General features: G+C 39.0%; 1 protein-coding gene across 1 annotated transcript in view; it reads right to left on the bottom strand.

Moving 5' to 3' along the window:
- CFAP20DC (CFAP20 domain containing) overlaps positions 1-20,835 on the bottom strand; it is a gene marked incomplete at its 5' end in the record, with an annotated part of 184,909 nt that overhangs the window by 43,584 nt on the left and 120,490 nt on the right. Inside the window, 2 exons of the mRNA XM_081319078.1 lie at positions 11,464-11,525; positions 19,172-19,375. Coding sequence (XP_081175204.1) covers positions 11,464-11,525; positions 19,172-19,375 — 266 coding nt within the window. The remainder of the gene's footprint in view (positions 1-11,463; positions 11,526-19,171; positions 19,376-20,835) is intronic.

Raw genomic sequence — 20,835 nt, 5'->3', positions numbered from 1 at the left:
ATTACCTTTATTGTAGGGTGACATCAAAAGAATCTAGTTGTTTGAAAGCACTTGTTTAATTTTACTTTCTATCAAATTAGGGAGGATTCTTCCTGAGATGCTTCCCACGCCTCTTTTCCAAATGCGGGCTGGGATAACAGAATAAGAGAAGGACAGAATAACAGAGTTGGAAGGGACCTTGGATATCAAAGAGGAAACTATATCATTTCAGACAAATGGTTGTCCAACGTCTTCTTAAAAACCTACAGTGTTGGAGCATCCACAATTTCTGCAGGCAAGTTATTCCATTGGCTGGTTGTTCTCACTGTTAGGAAATTTCTCCTTATTTCTAGGTTGGTCCTCTCCTTGATTAGTTTCCATTCATTGCTTCTTGTCCTGCCTTCAGGTGCTTTGGAGAATAGGTTGACCTCCTCTTCTTTGTAGCAGCCCCTTAGATACTGGAACACCGGTATCATGTCACCCCTAGTCCTTCTTTTCACTAGACCAGACTTACCCAATTCCTGCAACCATTCTTCATATGTTTTAGCCTCCAGTCCCCTAATCAACTCTGTTGTGTTATGCGTGACAGTTGCCTAGTCTGTGGCTCTTCTTCCTGTCTCCTACTGTCATTCCTGTATACCATTACAGTTTGCCAGTGGCCTACATGTTCCTCTATCTTGAAAACTGATAACCTACTCGGCATGTGGAATACTGGCCGTTGACTGTAATATGATTGACTGACTCCTCAGTATCTTTTAGTCTTAGAGGCCCTGAAGCCTATGAGGATGAAGAATAATAATAGATTCTGCCTTAAAATATGTGGCCCCTATTTCTAAAATTGTTTATGCTATTATCATTTAAGACTCTGAATAGTTTTGTGTTGCTCTAAGTTGTGTAGGGTTGTGCTACTGCAAAAAGAGGATGAACTCAAATTCTCAAGCACAGCAATCTAACCTCTCATGTTGTCAACAGATGACTCCATCAAACAATTGGTCCAAAAATAATTTCTCCTCATCCCATATTCAACCATTCATTTAATAATTTAGGAGCAAAATGGATATGTTCTAATGCAGTATTATAAATAAACTAAGCAGTAAAGATCTGAAGAAGTTTGTGTGGTAGCAAGCTTTCTTGTGCTGCTTTTCAATGCTACTGCAAACGACTTGTCTGACAAACCCAAGGGACAGCTGGATACCCCTATTAACAGTAATAGGGTCAACTAGTCATGGCTATGTTTACTTGCCTCTAACCATCTGCTTTTGCCCCACACCTACGTAGGCAATAAATTCAGCTACAAGGGAAACAGTGAAAATGTTCACTTATGTAATGTTTGCTGTTGATGTCTATTGTAAACTTCTACTCTAGTTCAATATTGAATTACACTAGCACAAAGGGAAGTTCGCATGATATATAAATCCTTTTCTGCACCCTCCCTCCTAATTAAAATGGTTCTAGCAAACGGATTCTAACCTTATTTTGAGGTTATTATGTATTTATAACAGGAAATGTTGCAACTATAACAGGTTATCCTACTGAAAAACAAATAGCGCAGACTCTTTATTTAAACAGATTATGTACTTTCCCATAATACCTGGGTCAGGTAACATTTATTAACTTCTTAAATAAAAAGAATGCAACAAATAAATTTAAAAACTTATTGTAAACTGCCCAGAGTCACTTAGCTGAAATGGGCAGTTTAAAATTGGGATGAGTGTATGGATGAATGATTGAATAAATAAAACTGTATTTTGTCTTATTCATGTAAGTAAAATATTATTTACACAACAGGAGATTGCTGAAATAGAATGTGTTTCCTTTGAAAGAGTGACAAAATCTTCCTGATTACTTCTACCTATTCTATCAGATCTGGCAAAAGTGACACGTAGCAGGTGTGGTTTGATGGGACCTTGAAGATGAGTCTTTTTTGCCAGGGCACCTGCCCTCTGGAATGCCAGCCCATCTGAAAGAAGGTTAGCTCCAACAGCCCCTGTGATTTTCAAGAGAACCCTTCAAACCTGGTTACCTGGGGATCCTCTGATAAAAAAATCCTCTGTTTGCATTACAGGTAATATCTTCCTTCTCTTAAGAAGAGACTGGACAACCATTTGTCTGAAATGGTATAGGGTTTCCTGCCAGAGCAAGGGGTTGGACTAGAAGACCTCCAAGCTCCCTCCCAACTCTATTATTATTATTATTATTATTATTATTATTATTATTATTATTATTATTATTATTATTATTATTATTAACCGGAATGCCTTGCGTACAGTCACTCATGCGCTCGTGACCTCTCATTTAGACTACTGCAATGCTCTCTACATGGGGCTGCCCTTGAGGATCACTCGGAGGCTTCAGCTGGTGCAGAATGCAGCCGCGCGAGTTGTGTTGGGGGTCTCCCGATACTCCCATGTTACACCTCTGCTCCGTGAGCTGCATTGGCTTCCAGTTGCCCTCCGGGTGAGATTCAAGGTGCTGGTGATGACCTATAAAGCCCTACATGGCATGGGTCCGGATTACCTACGGCAACACCTGCTGCCGGCGTCAACCTCCCTCCGTCCAGTGTGCTCCCACAGAGAGGGCCTCCTCAGGGTGCCACCGATCAGAGAATGTCGACTGGTGACCCCCAGGGGGAGGGCATTCTCTGTGGGCACGCCAGACGACACAGAAACGAAAACCTTTACGACTTTTGCTCGTAAAGAGAAATGTACTGCTATTCCAGAAAGTTTTATTCCAAACACTTTGCTCCTAACTTAATCTCCCACTTGACGCTCTCCAAAATGGGCAAAGTGGAGAAAGAGAAGGATCAGAGAAAAGGAGATAGGTTGCGACAGGATCACATTCACATTTTTCCTGGAAGAGACATCCAGAAGACCGAAAGAGTATTATACTGAGTAACTGTCTCCTACAAGATTAGAAATCCAGCATGCATCCATCTTGCTTAAACTTAGTTACAGAGAAATTCCATAGTAACTGTCTCTATTTTATTCCACTTCTCTTTCTGAAGCCATGAAGAGACAGAATGTACTGCATAGTTTATAATCTGAAGCACCTCTGGCTAATTTAATTGTCCATACGGCTTCCACTAAATCTTGCCTTTTTCAGTATTACAAATTGGTAAGCTCATATTATTATCCTTCTGGAAGCAAGCATACTTTATTATTCTGACAGGATTTTAGAATGTCAGATCTTTTAGCTGCTGCTTTGGAATACAATTGGGTACTATCTGTTTTATCAATGTGCTTTTAATGGTGTTTTAATTAAGTTTATAATTCAGATTTTTATTAATATGTTTACTATTTCATTTTTATTGCAAGCGTTGAGGCTGGTGAGGTGGGAATGATTATTTCAGCTTGAGAGAGATGCTATGCAAAACTCATCTTAGCTCTCCTTTAAGACCTTCAAACCCACCAGGTATCTGTTACTTTGGAAGGATAAAGGATAAATTTAAAGAGTTTAAATTCTGGAAACTGGACACATATGTCTTGAACTCCTTTTTTCTGCAACTGACAATTGTCCATTCTTGCCTAAACTTCTAATATTGTGGAGCATTGTCTAGGGATCTGCTACCAAATTCAGCTGAGAGCTGAATTCGGGATTAAGTGTCTGGAGACCTACAATTTATTGCTGTGGCTTAGTAGAATTCAGTATATCTTGGAATAATAATTTCTGTTCAGACATACGATCTAGAGGGAGATTCTTTGTTTTCTCTCTCCCCTCTTTTTTGGAGAAGAGGGAGAATTGCATCATATTATTCAGTTGTACGTTATCCCTTCCTTGAGGAAATATGAGTTGCAGCCTGCGATGCTAGCCAACCAGCTGGGCATTTCAAATGTTTAAAATGAAGCATCCTCTTCTATGTGATTTAAACAGATGTCAGGATCTTTGTTTCTTCACAGCCCACTTGTTGTGATGCTAGTCCTCCGACCAGCAAACTGTCTGAATTGTTGTGTTTCTTCTCTTCTCTACTGGAGCCTTGGGAAGCAGTTTCCTTGAATTTTTTCAATGACTTAGCACATGTCAAGAGCCTGGAGGTCATTTTGGTAGCAACTGATCTATTTTTCCAGATGTTCTATTTCATGGATGAGAATCTCTCTCTTTCTTTCTCTCTCTCTCATTTTGTTTTTCCATTCTTCCTTTCCTTCTTTTTTCATTTCATGTAGCCTTGGTGGAGCAGTGGGGCTAATGCCTCCTTAAGTAACACCAGCTGCCTGCAATTAGTGCAGGTTCGCATCCCACCAGGCTCAAGGTTGACTCAGCCTTCCATCCTTCCGAGGTAGGTAAAATGAGGACCCAGATTGTTGGGGGCAATAAGCTGACTTTGTAATAATGCCGCTTGGGGCCCCCCCAAAAAAGCCCAAATAAGCAGGCATATACATAGAATGAAGGCTACTGCTAAGCTTGTAAGCCGCCCTGAGTCTTCGGAGAAGGGTGGGATATAAATGGGATTAAAAAAAAATTCAGCTATTATTTAATTATTTTCCCATTTTGTTTCATTAAGCATCCTGAGATGGCTTGTCTTTCCTTTCAATACATAATCTACAGCCACAATTTACTCAATAATCTGACAAGGCCTACAATTTAAAGAGCCCTATGTTCTATTGCATATAAAGTTCACCATGTCCTCTGTTGGATTGCACAATGGAGAGGACAGATCTCCATTGCTGCTTTGTAAATTAAAAGCGATACAATTGTTCAAACTTTTACCTGTGCCCAAGTTCACTTATAATGACTCATTTCCTATTTCCACTAAGACATCACTAAAGTTCACCTAATACCGTATTTTTCGGACCATAAGATGCACCTGACCATAAGACGCACCCAGTTTTTAGAGCAGGAAAACAAGAAAAAAATTTTTCTGAACCAAATAGTACCAGTATACTAAAACAGGGCTTTTCAACCTTTTCATCCATTGTACCACTTTTAGGACAAGGCAATGTCACCCAGCAACGTGTCAAAAACTTGACACCCCCCCTAAAAAAGGAAAAAAAATGATAAAGTACAGGTAGTCCTCGACTTACAATGATTCACTTAGTGACCGTTCAAAGTTACGACACTGAAAAAAGTGACTTATGACCATTTTTCACACTTATGACCGTTGCAGCATCCCCAGGGTCATGTGATTTACATTCTGATGCTTGGCAATCGATTCATATTTATGATGGTCACATTGTTCCAGGGTCATGTGATAGCCTTTTGCAACCTTCTGACAAGCAAAGTTAGTGGGGAAACCAGATTCACTTAACAATCATGTTACTAATTTAAGATTTAAGATTTAAGATTTATTGAGATTTTTATACCGCCCTTCTCCCAAAGGGACTCAGGGCGGTTCACAGGGCATAAATATAAACAACAGTACAAACATTAAAAGATAAGTAAATTAATGCCCAAGTTAAAACCAGAATAATAAAACAAACCTATAAAAAACCCAAGTACCCCCATCAGGCCAGACCCGCTAGTTCGAATAAATGGGTCTTCAACCCGCGACGGAAGGATCGGAGGTCTGATGCCATCCGGAGCTCAACCGGCAGTTGGTTCCATAACGCCGGAGCACCCACAGAGAAGGCCCTCCCCCTGGGGGCCACCAGTCGACATTCCTTGACAGGAGGCACCCTGAGGAGGCCCTCTCTGTGGGCGCGCACAGGGCGGAGGGGAGTCGACGCCGGCAGCAGGTGGTCCTCGAGGTATCGCGGACCCATGCCATGTAGGGACTTAAAGATCATAACCAAAACCTTGAACCTTACCCGGAAGACAACTGGTAACCAATGCAGCTCACGGAGCAAAGGTGTAACATGGGAGTACCGGGAAACTCCCAAGACAACTCTCGCGGCCGCATTCTGTACCAGTTGGAGCCTCCGAGTAGTCTTCAAGGGAAGTCCCATGTAGAGAGCGTTACAGTAGTCTAGGCGAGAGGTCACGAGCGCATGAGTGACCGTACACAAGGCCTCCCGATCCAGATAGGGCCGCAACTGGCGCACCAGGCGAACCTGGGCAAAAGCCCCCCTAGTCACGGCCACTATGTGATCCTCCAAAGTGAGTCGTGAATCTAGGAGGACTCCCAAGTTGCGAGCCCTATCCACAGGGGGTAAAAGCTCACCCCCCATAGAAAGAGGTGGAACATCCCAGGTGTCTCGGGAAGCCGGAATGTACAGCCACTCAGTCTTGTCAGGGTTGAGTTGAAGTCTGTTCCTCCCCATCCAGACCCGAACCGCCTCCAGGCAACGGGACATCACAGCGAGGGCATCACTGGGGTGGTTTGGGGTCGAAATAAAAAGTTGGGTATCATCAGCATATTGATGATACCCAACTCCAAAACCACGAATGATCTCACCCAGCGGTTTCATATAGATGTTGAACAGGAGAGGCGAGAGGACCGACCCCTGAGGAACTCCACAAGCGAGAGTCCTAGGGGTCGACCTCTGCCCCCCTGCCAACACCGACTGCGAGCGTCCCAGGAGATAGGAGGAGAACCACTGAAAAACCGTGCCTCCCACTCCCAATCCCCTGAGACGCTGCAGCAGGATACCATGGTCGATGGTATCGAAAGCCGCCGAGAGGTCTAATAGGACTAGGACAGAGGAATACCCCCTATCCCGAGCCCTCCAGAGATCATTCACCAGAGCGACCAATGCCGTCTCCGTGCTGTGCCCGGGCCTGAAACCCGATTGGTAAGGGTCCAGATAATCCGCTTCATCCAGGACCAGAGGGAGCTGATGCGCCACCACACTCTCAACAACCTTCGCAAGAAAGCGAAGGTTGGAGACTGGACGAAAGTTGTTCAATACAGCTGGGTCCAAGGCAGGCTTCTTGAGGAGAGGTCTCACCACCGCCTCCTTCAAGATGGTGGGGAAACAACCCTCACTCAAAGAAGCAGATATAACCGCCTGGAGCCAGCCTCGTGTCCTCTCCCTAGCTGCATAAACCAGCCAAGAAGGGCACGGGTCCAATAAACATGTGGTGGAACTCAGCTTCCCCATAATCCTGTCCACTTCATCAGGGGTCACAGAATCAAACTCCTCCCAGATAACATTGACAAGACCGCCCGTGTCCTGATCGTCAGACTCTGCCCAGCTGGAGTCCAAACCGGTCCGAATCCGAGCGATTTTATCCGACAGATGTTGACCAAACTCCTCGGCACGACCCTGCAAGGGATCCTCCCTCACCTCCTGATTAAGAAGGGAGCGAGTCACCCTAAACAAGGCGGCCGGGCGATTATCTGCGGACGCGATGAGGGTGGAGAAGTAATTACACCTCGCCTCCCTCATCGCAGCGAGATAAGACCTAATGTAGGTTCTTAACCGCAATCGGTCGGGTTCAGATCGGCTGGACCTCCAGCAGCTCTCTAGGCCCCGTTTCCGACGCTTCATCTCCCGGAGCTCCGCGGAGAACCATGGAGCTCGCTGGGATCTCTCTCTCCTTCTCTTTCTCTCCCTCTCTCCCCCTCCCTCTTTCTTTCTCCTCTCCTTCTTTCTCTTTCCCTTTCCTTCTTTCCCTATTTTTCTCTTTCCCTCTATTTCTCCCTTTCTCTCTCTCCCTGTTTCCCTCCCTTTCTTTCTCCTTCCCCTCTCTATTTTTCTCTTTCCCTCTATTTCTCCCTCTTCCTCTATTTCCCTCTCCCTTTCTTTCTCTCCCTCTTTCTCTCTCTCCCTCTATTTCCCTCCTTTTCTCCTTCTCTCTATCCCTTTCTTTCTCTCCCTCTTTCCCTCTCCCTTTCTCTCTCTCCCTCTATTTCCCTCCCTTTCTTTCTGCTTCTCTCTCTCCCTCTTTCTCTCCCTCTCTATTTTTCTCTTTCCCTCTATTTCTCCCTCTTCCTCTGTTTCCCTCCCTCTTTCTTTCTCCTTCTCTCCCTCTCTCTCTCTCTCTCTATTTTTATCTTTCTCTTTCTCCCTCCCTCTCTCTCTCCTTCCCTCTCCCATTGTCCCTTCCTTCTTTCCTTCCTTCCTTCTTTCTTCCTTCCCTCCCTCTTTGTCCTTCCCTCTCCGCGTTAGAGCAGTACCTATGGAGGCAGCCCTGCGGCCCGGCTTTCTCTTGCAGAAGGCAGGCTGAAACGGAGCAAGGAATGCGAATCGGCCGATCTCGCCCTCCTGCATTCTCCTCCGCTCGGTTTCAGCTTGTCTTGCTACAAGAGAAAGCAGGCTGAAACAAAGCAAAGGAGAGCGATCTATTTCCTAAATAGGCATATTTCATAATGAAATATGAAATATGCTTTAATGTCTCCTGCTAATTCATATATTTATACTAAATTCCCAAAAGCTATTTTACCTGATTTTATGAATTAGGATTATTTTTGTAGGAGGTATAGTATTTTCTAAGCAATCAAATTTTGGTTTCTTTCTTAAAGGAAGCAATTTGGTAACTTTACATTTTAAAGAATACTTCCAAATCATAGACTAGAGAAATTAATCATGTTTTCTTCTTTACTTTACTTTTGTTTTGGTTTTGCTTTTTGTTAGATTTTTTTCATGTTATCCACCGTCCAACAATTTGTTGATGTTTTAAAAGATCAACAAGATGGGCCACACTTTCTTTGGCTATATACTGTTCCTTACTACATCCACTAGTTTTTTTTATAATGATGTAGGTTGATCTCATAATCATGTCTTTCTATATTTATAACTTAGCAACACCTTTCTGGTAGACTGCTGAATTCACTGAGGAAATAGCAATTGACATATTTTATAGATAGCTTGTGCATCTCAAAATGAAATTAAGACTTTAAAGTGCTGATATATTGGTGTTTGTATTTTTCATTAAGATAAATTAAGATAATTGTTTCTTAAAAAAATAAGAATCTATTAATTAAACTGAAGATAATGTATTACTACTACATTGGTCAATTACTTCTTGCTACTGAGGGCCAATCCCTTGTCCATAATGGCTTCTGAAGGATATAAAAGTGATAAGAGGTTATCAATGGGGAACAGATCATTTTTGGGAATAACAACAACAACAACATCAACTGCCTATCCCAGAACCTTGATAAGGACTCGATAGGTAGACAAAAATACCAAATCCAGTCTGAACATCTGGCTGACTGTGCGATTAATAATAATAATAATAATAATAATAATAATAATAATAATAATAATAATAATAATAATAATAATAATAATAATAATAATAATAATAAAGTTGGAAGGGACATTGGAGGTCATCTCGTTCAACCCCCTGCTCAGGCAGGAAACCCTATCCATTTCAGACAAATGGCTGTCCAATCTCTTCTTATAAACTTCCAGTGTTGGAGCATTCATAGCTTCTGGAAGCAGGTTGTTCCACTGATTAATTGTTCTAACTGTCAGGAAATTTCTCCTTAGTTCTAGGTTGCTTCTCTCTTTGATTAGTTTCCATCCATTGCTTCTTGTCCTGCCTTCAGGTGCTTTGGAGAATAGCTTGACTCCCTCTTCTTTGTGGCAACCCCTGAGATATTGGAACACTGCTATCATGTCACCCCTCACCCTTCTCTTCATTAAACTAGACATACCCAATTCCAGCAACCGTTCCTTATATGTTTTAGCCTCCAGTCCCCTGATCATCTTTGTTGCTCTTCTCTGTTCTCTTTCTAGAGTCTCAACATCTTTTTTACATCGTGGTGACCAAAACTGGATGCAGTATTCCAAGTGTGGCCTTACCAAGGCATTGTAAAGTGGCATCAACACTTCACGTGATCTTGATTCTATCCCTCTGTTAAAGCAGCCTAGCACTGTGACGGCTTTTGGGAGAATGGATTTGGGGAAAAATGTAGATCTTGACTAGCTCAGCTACATGTGTTCATTTATGGGCACTTCTGCATAATAAACTAGGCAATACAACCCTGCTTGTCTGGGTAGACTCTACTCCAATCCTGGATGGATTCGGTACTAACTATACCAATAAAAATGTCCAACCCGTTTTGGAGAGGGCCGATTATCTATTTTCTCCAATAAAGCAGGTGACTATGAAGCTGCTCATATCTCTTCATTCTGCATGGAAGAGGCAGTGGAGCACCTGATCCACAGGAAGAAGCAATGTTAATGAATAAAATGTCCACAAGCGGATTTAGAAGCTATTCTGCACTAGGGAAATTTGGAAATATTTAAGAACTTGACAGAACAGAAAAAGGGATTTGAGACTTCAGGGAAAGAAAAATATACCATGGAACAGGAAACCAAGAGGTGGGCCCTCAAGGAGAAGTGACATGAAAAGTAGAACTTTTATAAACTTCACAGTCTTTGTTGCCTAAAGTACAGAGTGTGGAAAACAGAAGGAATATGTCTAAATTGCTACCAGAGAAAGGTAAATTTGATTTAATTATGTATGGAAATTATGCTGGTATACATCCTGTGATTGAAATGGAAGGATGACATGGGTCAATCACAGGAAGGCTCTTAAAAAAAATCAAGGTGTGTTTACCTTCTCCTACCCAGGGATACAGAAAATAGTTCAGTTGCTGGTCTTCTCATAAGCCCACTCTTACCTTCTTAATAGTATTGCTGAACAGATGCTATAAGGATCATTCTTGGAAAGAATTAATTTTAGTTTTAGGCAGTAGCCAATAAGCCTTATACTATGACACAAGAAAAAAACTGAAGTCCACCCAGTATCAAAGCCCGCTGAACATGCTGCTGTCTTTAGCAATGCACTGTAAGCTTATCCTCCCCGGTTCTCATCAGATTAAATCCGAAAATAGTAGAAAAATTGAACACAAATTCGGAAAAATTCTTGATGCTTTGCTGCAATGCAGGAAAGATAAACAATGGATAAGAATTTTCTTAATCCTTAAGTCTTTGTACAAAGTGCTTTTGGTTCCTAAATCAGGTTTTCCTTAAGCCAGCTTTTAAAAACAGTTTTCTAATAGTCATAGGAATTGTTTTGTCAAGAGATTATTTGAAGATCTGTCTCCCAGGTAATTTAGAAAATGGGACACAATGCTCTTGCCCTATGACAGAAAGCCTGAGTTATGAGAGTGTCCCACAGAGGCTAAGGTAAAACACCTTAGCCTGTGTTCTTGAGAAAACAATCTCTTTAAGAAATTAGCTTCAGTTCGGATAAACTAGGGGGGAAAAATCAATGTTTTTCAAATTTTGCCTCTTTTCTAAGGGAGCATTACTGAATTCTTGAAACTACTTTCAAGACGTAGGAATACAAAAAGACAGTAAAGCACTGTTTTCTAGGTTCAACACAGCCACTTCTGAGTTCCAGGACTTGCGATGATAAATGCTTTCCTATTTATTTGTTTCCAGTCTGCGGACACGGCTGTTGTATGTGGTTGCTAAAAATGGATGCACAAGTCCAAATACACTCAACTGCTGAGCCACATCTCAGCAATCATTTCCATCCCTCAGGTTTCTACTTATGCGTGAGTATATTTGTGGCCAAGGCTGGAAATGCACAGTTTTTTTTTAAGATGGAGAAACTGGCAATACATTTTAAGAGCACGCCGAAGAAAACCGGTTTTTTCCCCGTATTCTCAACACATCGGCTTTGCCTGAGCTGTAAACAGCAACTTACCTTGGGTTGGACTGAGAAAGAGGGTTCATTTCTTTCTGATAGTGACTTCCTTGATTAACAGGCTGTGAAAGATACAAGAAATAAGGAGTCAAACAATGATTTTGCTTGTGCTCTTCCAATATACATAAAACTGAACTGTAATTAACTATTTACAAAGTTTATTAGGTATGTTTAATTCTTACAAAAAGTAAAAAAATAATACTACACTTTCCTAGTTCAAAAATTCCAAAAAAAGAGGATGGTGGAAATATGGAGGGATAACAAGGGGCACACATCTGTACAGTATGAATTCACATAGTCAATAAGATAATATATTTTTATGTTGAATGAAACTGTGACCCGAGTTTCTGATGGATAAGCATCTCCATGCATACAGGTTTCACTCTCCAAAACCTCAGGAATATTTGAAACCAATTTAATGCTCAATTGTCCTTCATACAGCTGATTCGGAAATATGGAGACTCCCCATGTGTCAGTTAGTACAATCTAGCTGATCAACAAGAGAGCATAAAAAATACCTCTCAAACAGCACGTACCCCCTTCCATGCTTTGTTTATTTGTTTAGCAAGTTGCAACAAGTAGTGCTGAGTGCATTTGTTAAAACGGGATTTAAATGCCATGCCATTATGCTTCATGTCCCAAATTTAACAGAACAGTGAATGGTGAAAGGTAGCATTTTCCCCATCACTCTAACTGAACCTCTATGAGGAAGGAGGAGAGCCCCAGTGAGAAAATTCCTACCGTATCTCAGAAATGTACTCCTGAGCTTCCAGTTGTATGTTTAGACCAGCAAAATACTTAAAAAAATATGACAGTATCCAAGGGCTTTAACATTGGCCTGATTTAATAGTCTTCCTTTAGCTATTTTGAAAGGCAGATACAAAATAATTCCATTTGCTGCTTGATTATATATCTATGTGCTACAGGCGCCGTAGAAAGGTTTACCCACATTTTACTGTACTGTTGATTTTATATTCAAATCTGTTTTATTTCTCCATACCTGGTAAAAGTAGTTTTCTCTATCACTCTGCTCTCTGATCTCTACATAAATGCTGCTTTTTGATCAAAGGGCCTTTAAGCTCCTGGATGTTGCCATATTCTCTTATGCTGCTAGTAAGCAAAGATTAAAGCTGACCAATCTTCATCCCTTAATATAACTGGCCTAACTTTTGAACACTGTTAAATACATATACAAATAGCTGTCACATTACTTTGTTTTAATTTAATTTAATCCACTTCTGTCTTAGTTTTTTAGCTTTTTGCCTTTCAGCCAAATAATATTCTGGGTTTTTTTTGGGGAGGTTCTAGAAACATATTTCCAATGGTAAAATAGTGACAGTAAAATTTTATATTATTCTTTTTGTTTGTGTTTTATGTTTGCTCCTCCTCTTTTACTTTTAAAGAATTTGCTATTTGTTTCATTCTGTACTGGACTTTGACCAAGATTTAAGTATTTTTTTTTTTAAAAAAATCATGTACCCTGAAGAAAATGGCTTATCTCCAATGTGTTTGGAACACTACTGTATTATGTGGAAAATCAGACCTGAAATGCTTCTAGATGCATCACAGCTGGAAATAAATTGATTAGTTCCTGAACATGTAAGGAGATTACCTCATTCTTTTCTTCCCTCAATTCCTTCTTTGCAAATTCCAGGATTTCAGAGTTGGATCTGATGCAAAATAGTCACTTTAAAAAGTGTATTACGGTTGACAGTTAAGCAGAATAATATGTAACTCTCAAAGCTATTATATCTTTTGGAGCAGCTGCTCAACAATTTATATTTCAGTAATACTTCCTGACACACCTAGTTACTACATTTCATTTTTTGGTAAACTATGTTTGACTACAGAATACAGCTTTAGTGCATTGTTGTTATTAATGTATGTACGCATCTGTTCCTGCCTGCTTGCCTATAGGAATTCTGAACCTTTGTAGCTTGAGAGAAAATCCCCGGCTTCTATCAAATTTTATTAAAGCTACAACAAAACTAGAAGAACATTGGATAATCATGCAACAGTGGCATATGGTTGAAGCCAGGTCTAGTACAGGAGGAAGGTCAAAGTAACTCTGTACATAAATATGAATATTTATATTAAATATGAATATTTATATCAACAATGTACAAAGCCTACATTCTAAAACTCACAAGAAAGGTAAATTAAAGACAAAGAACAGCCTTCTGGTGGTGCTGTTGCCATAGATTAGACCTAGGGATAAAAAGGTTACCTCAAATTCAGCCAACATCTAGAACAAAAGCATTGCTTCCTAGTGAGAAGTTTTCTATAATCTACAAAGCAAAAATTAGCAAAGCTCTGATGAGTAAGTAAGATTGGAAGAAAGTAGGATTAATTGGAACAAGTCTAGATTGTATCATGTCTCACAAGAAATGTTATGTATAACATACACCTTTCTCCCTCAAAGCAAGGGAAACTAAAATTAAGCATCCATTTTTTAAAAATACAAGTCTTACAATATTAACACTGCAGAATATTGAAAGAAGAAATAAGGGTGATCACAGCCGTTTTGTTTCACTTTCACAGAAATGTTATGCAGGGCATAATTTTTTATCAGCCCTGGAGTTGTAGATGGTAGCATAAAGCCGACCAAGTGAACACATGCCTTGTTTAATATCAGATTCAAGTTCTAATGATACAATGGAAGAACTTGAAATATATATTCATATAGGAGAAAATATACCATAACCAAGTTTAAGAGACCTTCAGACACATAAAGGATTTCTGAATTTATAACAGATGTCACTCTGAAGGGCTGTATACATAACCACATGCTCTCTAACTGGTAGTTAGAGAAGTGGAAATGTATTACAATATTCAGTTTAAATATGTTGTTTAAAGTTTCATGATAACCTCACATATTTTTTAAATGGATCAATGGTTCGAACATCAAAATTTCATGTATTTGGGGCAGATGAACCACCTATTGTGCTTATCAAATATAATTGGCTTTTTAAAAATAATCAGGAGAATCCAACAATCACAGAAAATACAGAAATAACCAAAACTCCATGTAAAAACCAGAAGAAATGGGAATATGGTCAATGCTGAAATAAAAGCCTTCTTCCTGCCTCTGTACGCATAATTGGAGGAATTCTGAGTCAGCAGCACCATTCTCTGAAAACAGCCCTATTGTATAAATTGACAACAACAACCATTTAGCTTAGCTACTCTGAAGAAGAAGAATGGGAGACAAGCAAGTCCTTAGCTGTGGCAGATGACTTTCACTTGACAGCAGATGACTTTTTCACTAGACAAACAGCTGACACAGGCTGGACAGGACAACTTAAGGGAGTCTGACTTTCTGTTGGGCTTTTTCCAATGGCCTTGAAAGCAGATCAAGAATATCAATTGGCAAGAATATCAACTTGACATTGTATGGAACTTATAATTATCTCCCCCCACCCCCACCCCCCAAAAAAACTACAGGGAAACACTCTAAAAGTATATACCACAAACATCAGAGTAGCTAGAGAAAAAATCTACTGAATGTTTACCTCAAGATAAATAACTCATTGTCTGAAAAGATGTTTTTTTAAAATATTGATTGCAAACTATAAACTGAGGAATGCGGATTCTAATGAACAAAGATTTCTTTATAGGTTCAGATTTTCAAATAGAGAAGCAACTAGAAAAGACTGTTGCACAGCTACTTTTGATAATGCTCTTTAATGACCAACCCATTGTACTTCGGAATAAATAATCAAAAGAGACATGTTAGTTAGGCTGCAGTTTCTATAGCAAATATAAACATGGTGTGATTGAAAAAGCTGAGTCAGTTTGGTGTAGCGGTTAAGGCACCAGGCTAGAAACCAGGAGACCATGAGTTCTAGTTCTGCCTTGGGCATGAAGCCAGATGGGCGACATTGGGCTAATCATTTGCTCTCATCTCCTGAAAGGAGGCAATGGCAAACCACTTCGGGAAAAAAACCTTACCAAGAACACTACAGTGACTTGTCCAGGCAGTGTCCACAAACTGGACAGGAATGAACAAAAGAAAAAAAAAGATAGTTGCAATAATCTGTTTTCTCCTGACTACATTTTTTTTTATTTTTCCCCATTCACTTCTTTTACTTTACAATCCAACCATGCATCCTTTTCCTTCTTCTGATTAGCATACTTGCACAAAGTCCCTATAGCACTCTGTGTCACAATTATTTTTCTCTGTTCCAGGCACCTTCCATACATCACATCTAGTTTATATTCATTTTGCCACAGGATTAATATATCTTTTAATAGTTTTTTTTCATACATGACTCGTACTTTCTCTTCCTGCAATTATTCTACCATCCCTCTCATTTTTCCTCACTTCTTATCTTTACTTTTGAGCAGATTTTTTTTTTGCTAAGAACCCCTTTGGACACTATCAGAATATCCTTATATCTTTCACCAACTCTCTAAATATTTCAACCATAAGCAAAGAAATCAATCATGCTTTTAGACTTGATATTAATTCTTTTGCTGTATATTTGTGGGGAAAAACCCAGAATTTTCTCCAAGCAAACAATCGTCATTACCACTGGTTCAAGTGTTCAAATTCTCTATACATTTTTGTCTCAATTCCAACCATCCATTCATGCTACCTGTTTTACTAATTTTTCTCCTAAATCCCATTTATTCAGAATTTCAACAGTGAGATGGACAACATATAAATTAAATAAAAATAAATAATCCCTCCCTCTCCCCAAATTCAGCATTCACACAGCAACTAAGTAGAAATTCTAGGGATTCCTACTTTCAGATTCACCCACAACAGCCAATACGTATCAGATTCTTTGTTCATGTTCTGTAATTCGGTTATTTTGCTGATTTGAAGGTCTGGAATCTTCATTAGAAAGTGAATACTTCCCTTTAGTTGTGGGAATATTCCCCCCAATCAGTGATGCAGAATGGACAAAAAGAATGCCCTTCCAATGTTCACAATATTTTCAATAGCAGTATTCCAATATTCGAGGGGTACCATAGAGAAGAGAGAGTCAACCTATTCTCCAAAACACCCGAGGGCAAGACAAGAAGTAACAGATGGAAGCTTATCAAAGAGTAAATTAAGGAGAAATTCCCTGTCAGTGACAACAATTAATCAGTGGAATGGCTTGCGTCCAGAAGTTCTTGGTGCTCCAACACTGGAGGTTTTTAAGAAGAGATTGGACAGCCATTTGTCCAGAATGGTATATGGTCTGCTTGAGTAGGGGGTTGGACTAGAACTCTTTGGTTCTGTAATTCTGCCCTGATATGATGGAATGAAGGGTGCTGAAGTATAACCCCCTAAAGGCTCTACACCAAGAATTATTGAATCTTAGGAAAAAACAATAAAAGTCTCTTCTGGAGAAGAAGAACAAACCACACAGGGAAACTTTTTAACCATTGTTTGTTCAGCCACCCAAGGAAAGAGCCTTGGTAGAACTCCAAAGAATCCAGACTACCATTTTTTTATACAAGCAGGGGAACAGCATTTCAGAGCTTTACATGCAGATTCCAACATAAAACTGAACGAAGATGCTCACCACTTTCTCCTTCTGAAGTCACTGGGTAGTGATTTTGTCCTAGCTGAAATAATTAAAATGGCCTTCAACTGAGGCTCCAAGACTAGCTAGCACTTAAAGGTATAACAGGAGACAAACAAGTGAGATTTAAAGTGGCTTTAGTGCCTAGTGATACTCTTGTACCACTTAATAAAAAACCAGCCATAAAGCAAAGTCTATCAGAGGTTTTCCTTGATTTAACATTTGCTTTATATTCAGAATGATATTGTGGGAAAAGCTAAAAAAAATACATTCATTACTGGTATCTTCTTTTCCGGATTCAAAAGTTATATTTCCCTAACATGAACAAATGTAGATAGAAAGAGAAGTGAGGAAAGGATGTATTTTGATCCTATGTTGTTTACATTTTACATTAACTCCATGTAAAAAAAAAAACTAAACAAGATTTGCATGCTCCCCTAATGGTAAGGTGTAATATTCCCCTACTTTTGCTCACAGATGATGTAACCAGCCATCATCTCATATGTGCCCACTGTGCTTAGAAGAACAGTAAGATCTATAATTCAGCACTTTAAGAAGAACAAGCTGATTACAAATTTCCAAAAAATCAAAGATTCAAGTATTTGTTAAAAAATGAAAAACTGCAAAATCACTAAGTGAAATAGTAGAGTAGAGTAGAGTAGAATAGAGTAGGTCCATCTTTTAAAATAACTTAGAGTGCTGTTTTATTCCATGATGAATATGTTACCTGTTTGGCATTAGCATCTTCAATAGCTACTAGCATCTTCAATAGCTACTAGCATTTTCAATAGCTACTAGGAGCTTCTTTAATTTATCATTTTTATTTTAACCAAAAGACAAGAACTAATGGCAACAGCTTTAATGTTTCTTGAGACCAAACTTTGGCTCCAAATATTATATGAGAATTTAGACACGGGAGAGCTAGAGTAAACCAAGCCCATTCTTTTTGCCCATAAGGATATATCTAATAAATCATTCAGGTTTAAGATTAGGATGCCTACCATTCAAGTGAGCCTTGGAAGAAGACGTTTTTATGAAGAGACTGGACAGCCATTTGTCTGAAATGGTATAGGGTTTCCTGTCTGAGCAGAGGGTTGGACTAGATGACCTACAAGGTCCCTTCCAACTTTACTACTATGATTATGATTAAGATAAAATTACTGGTTTAAGACCAGTTTTCCCAAGAGGTTTATTACTCTTAGTTTTGGCAGATGATCAACTATTGACTTTGAAAACAACAAATGAACTAAAATAAATGACTATGTAGATTTTTGGTAAGAGTTCTTTACATCTATTGGATATTTTAAATTTCTATAAGCTGAGTAATTTTGCCCATGTGAATCTGGGAAACTGAAATAATACAGCATGTATTATACAATACTGTCAACAGGGATCTCTATGTCCTTTCTGCACCAATACACAGGCAGAAGGATGAGTTATAATTTCCAACCTGAAACATTCTATTACGTGTAGACTAGCCAAGTTCTATGTAGGAGCAGTGAAAATAAGATAGCAGATAATGATGATGCAAACATGAGCACTGTTCTATCAATGTATGTAGTTTTGTAAACTTGCTGATTGTTTATTGTTTATTCTCTTTTTTATTGGATTACTGGATTATTGTTAGTTGTGGTATTTTGGAAGCATTACTATTTCAGCTATGAGCTCCCATTTGAGGCCCTGCATGGTCTATGCCAAATCTTGAGATGGACTTTTGGAAAAATTTTATAGAGGAATCTGAAGTTCAGCCTTAAAAAAAAAACAACTATAGGAGAATGACAGCCAACTATTAAATTTGATGGCTTTCTAGCGAAAAAAACTGAACAGATAAAGACACAGAATATATAATGATCTATAAACTGAAAACTCTAGTACATTGAAATGAATGGAAAAGAAAATGAATCTTGTCTTCTATTATAGGGCCATACTAAATCTTCAATCGAGCTTGACATCTTAGATGTTACTGTTTTGTTTTCCTTTCTTACTAACGTTTGCTAGAGTGTTCATCCATATAAATCTACCACAAGTGTGCATCACTTAGAAATTATATCTGTATCTTTTCAGGCCTTGTAACATTTTTTAAAGAAATGTATGCCGACCAATGATAATCCTTTAAATGAGTCCAATATAAGTGGAGACTTAGCTAGGGCACTTATTTAAACAATAAGGAAGGTACAATTCAAACTTACTGCTGGGAGACATGAATTCCAGGTATTTGTGTCATCACTGCTTGTGCTCATGCTAATGTTACAATTGTTGATCTGAGAGGCACTCAGCCCATGTGAAGATCCATTATATTCCAATTCTTCATTTTGCTGCCTTTTCATGCTAGCCAACATCTGCATTTCAGACATGGTCATGTTGCTTGGCTGGTAGTCTTTCCAATTGTATTCCTATGGATTACATGAAATAAAGCATGACAATTGTACAGATACATATGAAGAATGGCCTCCTATGAGATAGGCAGTATACTAGTTTAATAAATAAATAAAAAATAAAGAACAGACCTGTATATATTTCTACACAGGAAGTCCTTAACTTACAACCATTTGTTCGGTGACCATTCAAAGTTGCAATGACACTGAAAAAAGTGACTTATGACAGTTTTTCACATTTATGACTGTTGTAGCATCCCCATGGTCACATCATCAAAATTCAGATGCTTGGCAAATGGCATGTGTTTATGACGGGTTGCAGTGTCCCAGGGGTCATGTGATCATCTTTTGCCATCTTCTGACAAACAAAGTCAACGGGGAAGCCAGATTCACTTAACAACCACATACCAACTTAACAGCAGCCATTCCCTTGTGGCAAGAAAGGCTGTAGAATGGTGCAAAACTCTCTTAATAACAGTCTTGCTCAGGAACAGAAATTTTGGGCTCAATTGTGATTGAAGTCGAGGATCACCTGTAATAGCTGAGCATGTATAATTTGAAAGACAGGATATTAATGTGTGCTGGAACAGTATGCAACCATCTGGCCAGAACATATACATAAGAACTGTGTTAGAGTATTTAGCATTTACAGGGTTAATGTTGTATCCTTAGCAGAATTGTATGTAAGAACATGTAGCATTTACAGGGTTAACTGCTATTTCCTTAAAAGATGGCTTCTGGGAAATGTAGTTTAGTTCTTAGTAAATCCTATAGCTTATCTAGAACAGTGGGAGCAGTTTTAAAGTTTATTGCAGGACATCCTGTTATGTGCCAGGTTGTAAAAGCTTTTGTCTAATGAACCATGGTGTAACCACGCGAATAGCTAAGATGGAGAATTACTCCTTTTTACCTACGGAAATGAACAGATGTCAATGTTAACATGTTGTGATGACTGGATGTCTTTCTGCAAAATATAAGTCTTTGCTTAAAGTTCCTGGACAATAAAAATGTCTGTTATACAATTATTTTCGTTCGAGTTAAACTGTATGATTTCTGGAGTTATAAAGCATCTAAATTCTGGGAGCCACAACATAATGAATAGATCATTTGTTCCAAACTGTGGATAGCAATTTTCTTTCTCTTAACAGAAAGAAAACTGCAAAAAACAAAACAAAAAGTTTAGTATGTACAACACCCTGCACTTCAAAAGCTTAGCTCGGTTCTATAGTTTTATGGAAGTGAAAAAAAGCACTAAAAAACTGTGATTAGTACTATATAAAAGGAGAGGAAAATTAAAGCTAATTTAAGTAGTCTATTCTATGAACACTGAAAGAATCAGTAATTATAATCCAATGAATTCCACCAAACTAGAGCATCTGTTAAAAGGTGGATCTACATAATTTTCATACTAATTCCAGTACTTGGTTATTATTTCTATGGAACAGCAAAGGTCCCACAGCTTAGATAAAGACGTATTT

This window comes from Vipera berus (assembly GCF_964194415.1).
Source record: "Vipera berus genome assembly, chromosome: 2".
Taxonomy (NCBI): Eukaryota; Metazoa; Chordata; class Lepidosauria; order Squamata; family Viperidae; genus Vipera; species Vipera berus.
This window is presented reverse-complemented; position numbering and strand designations above follow the sequence as displayed.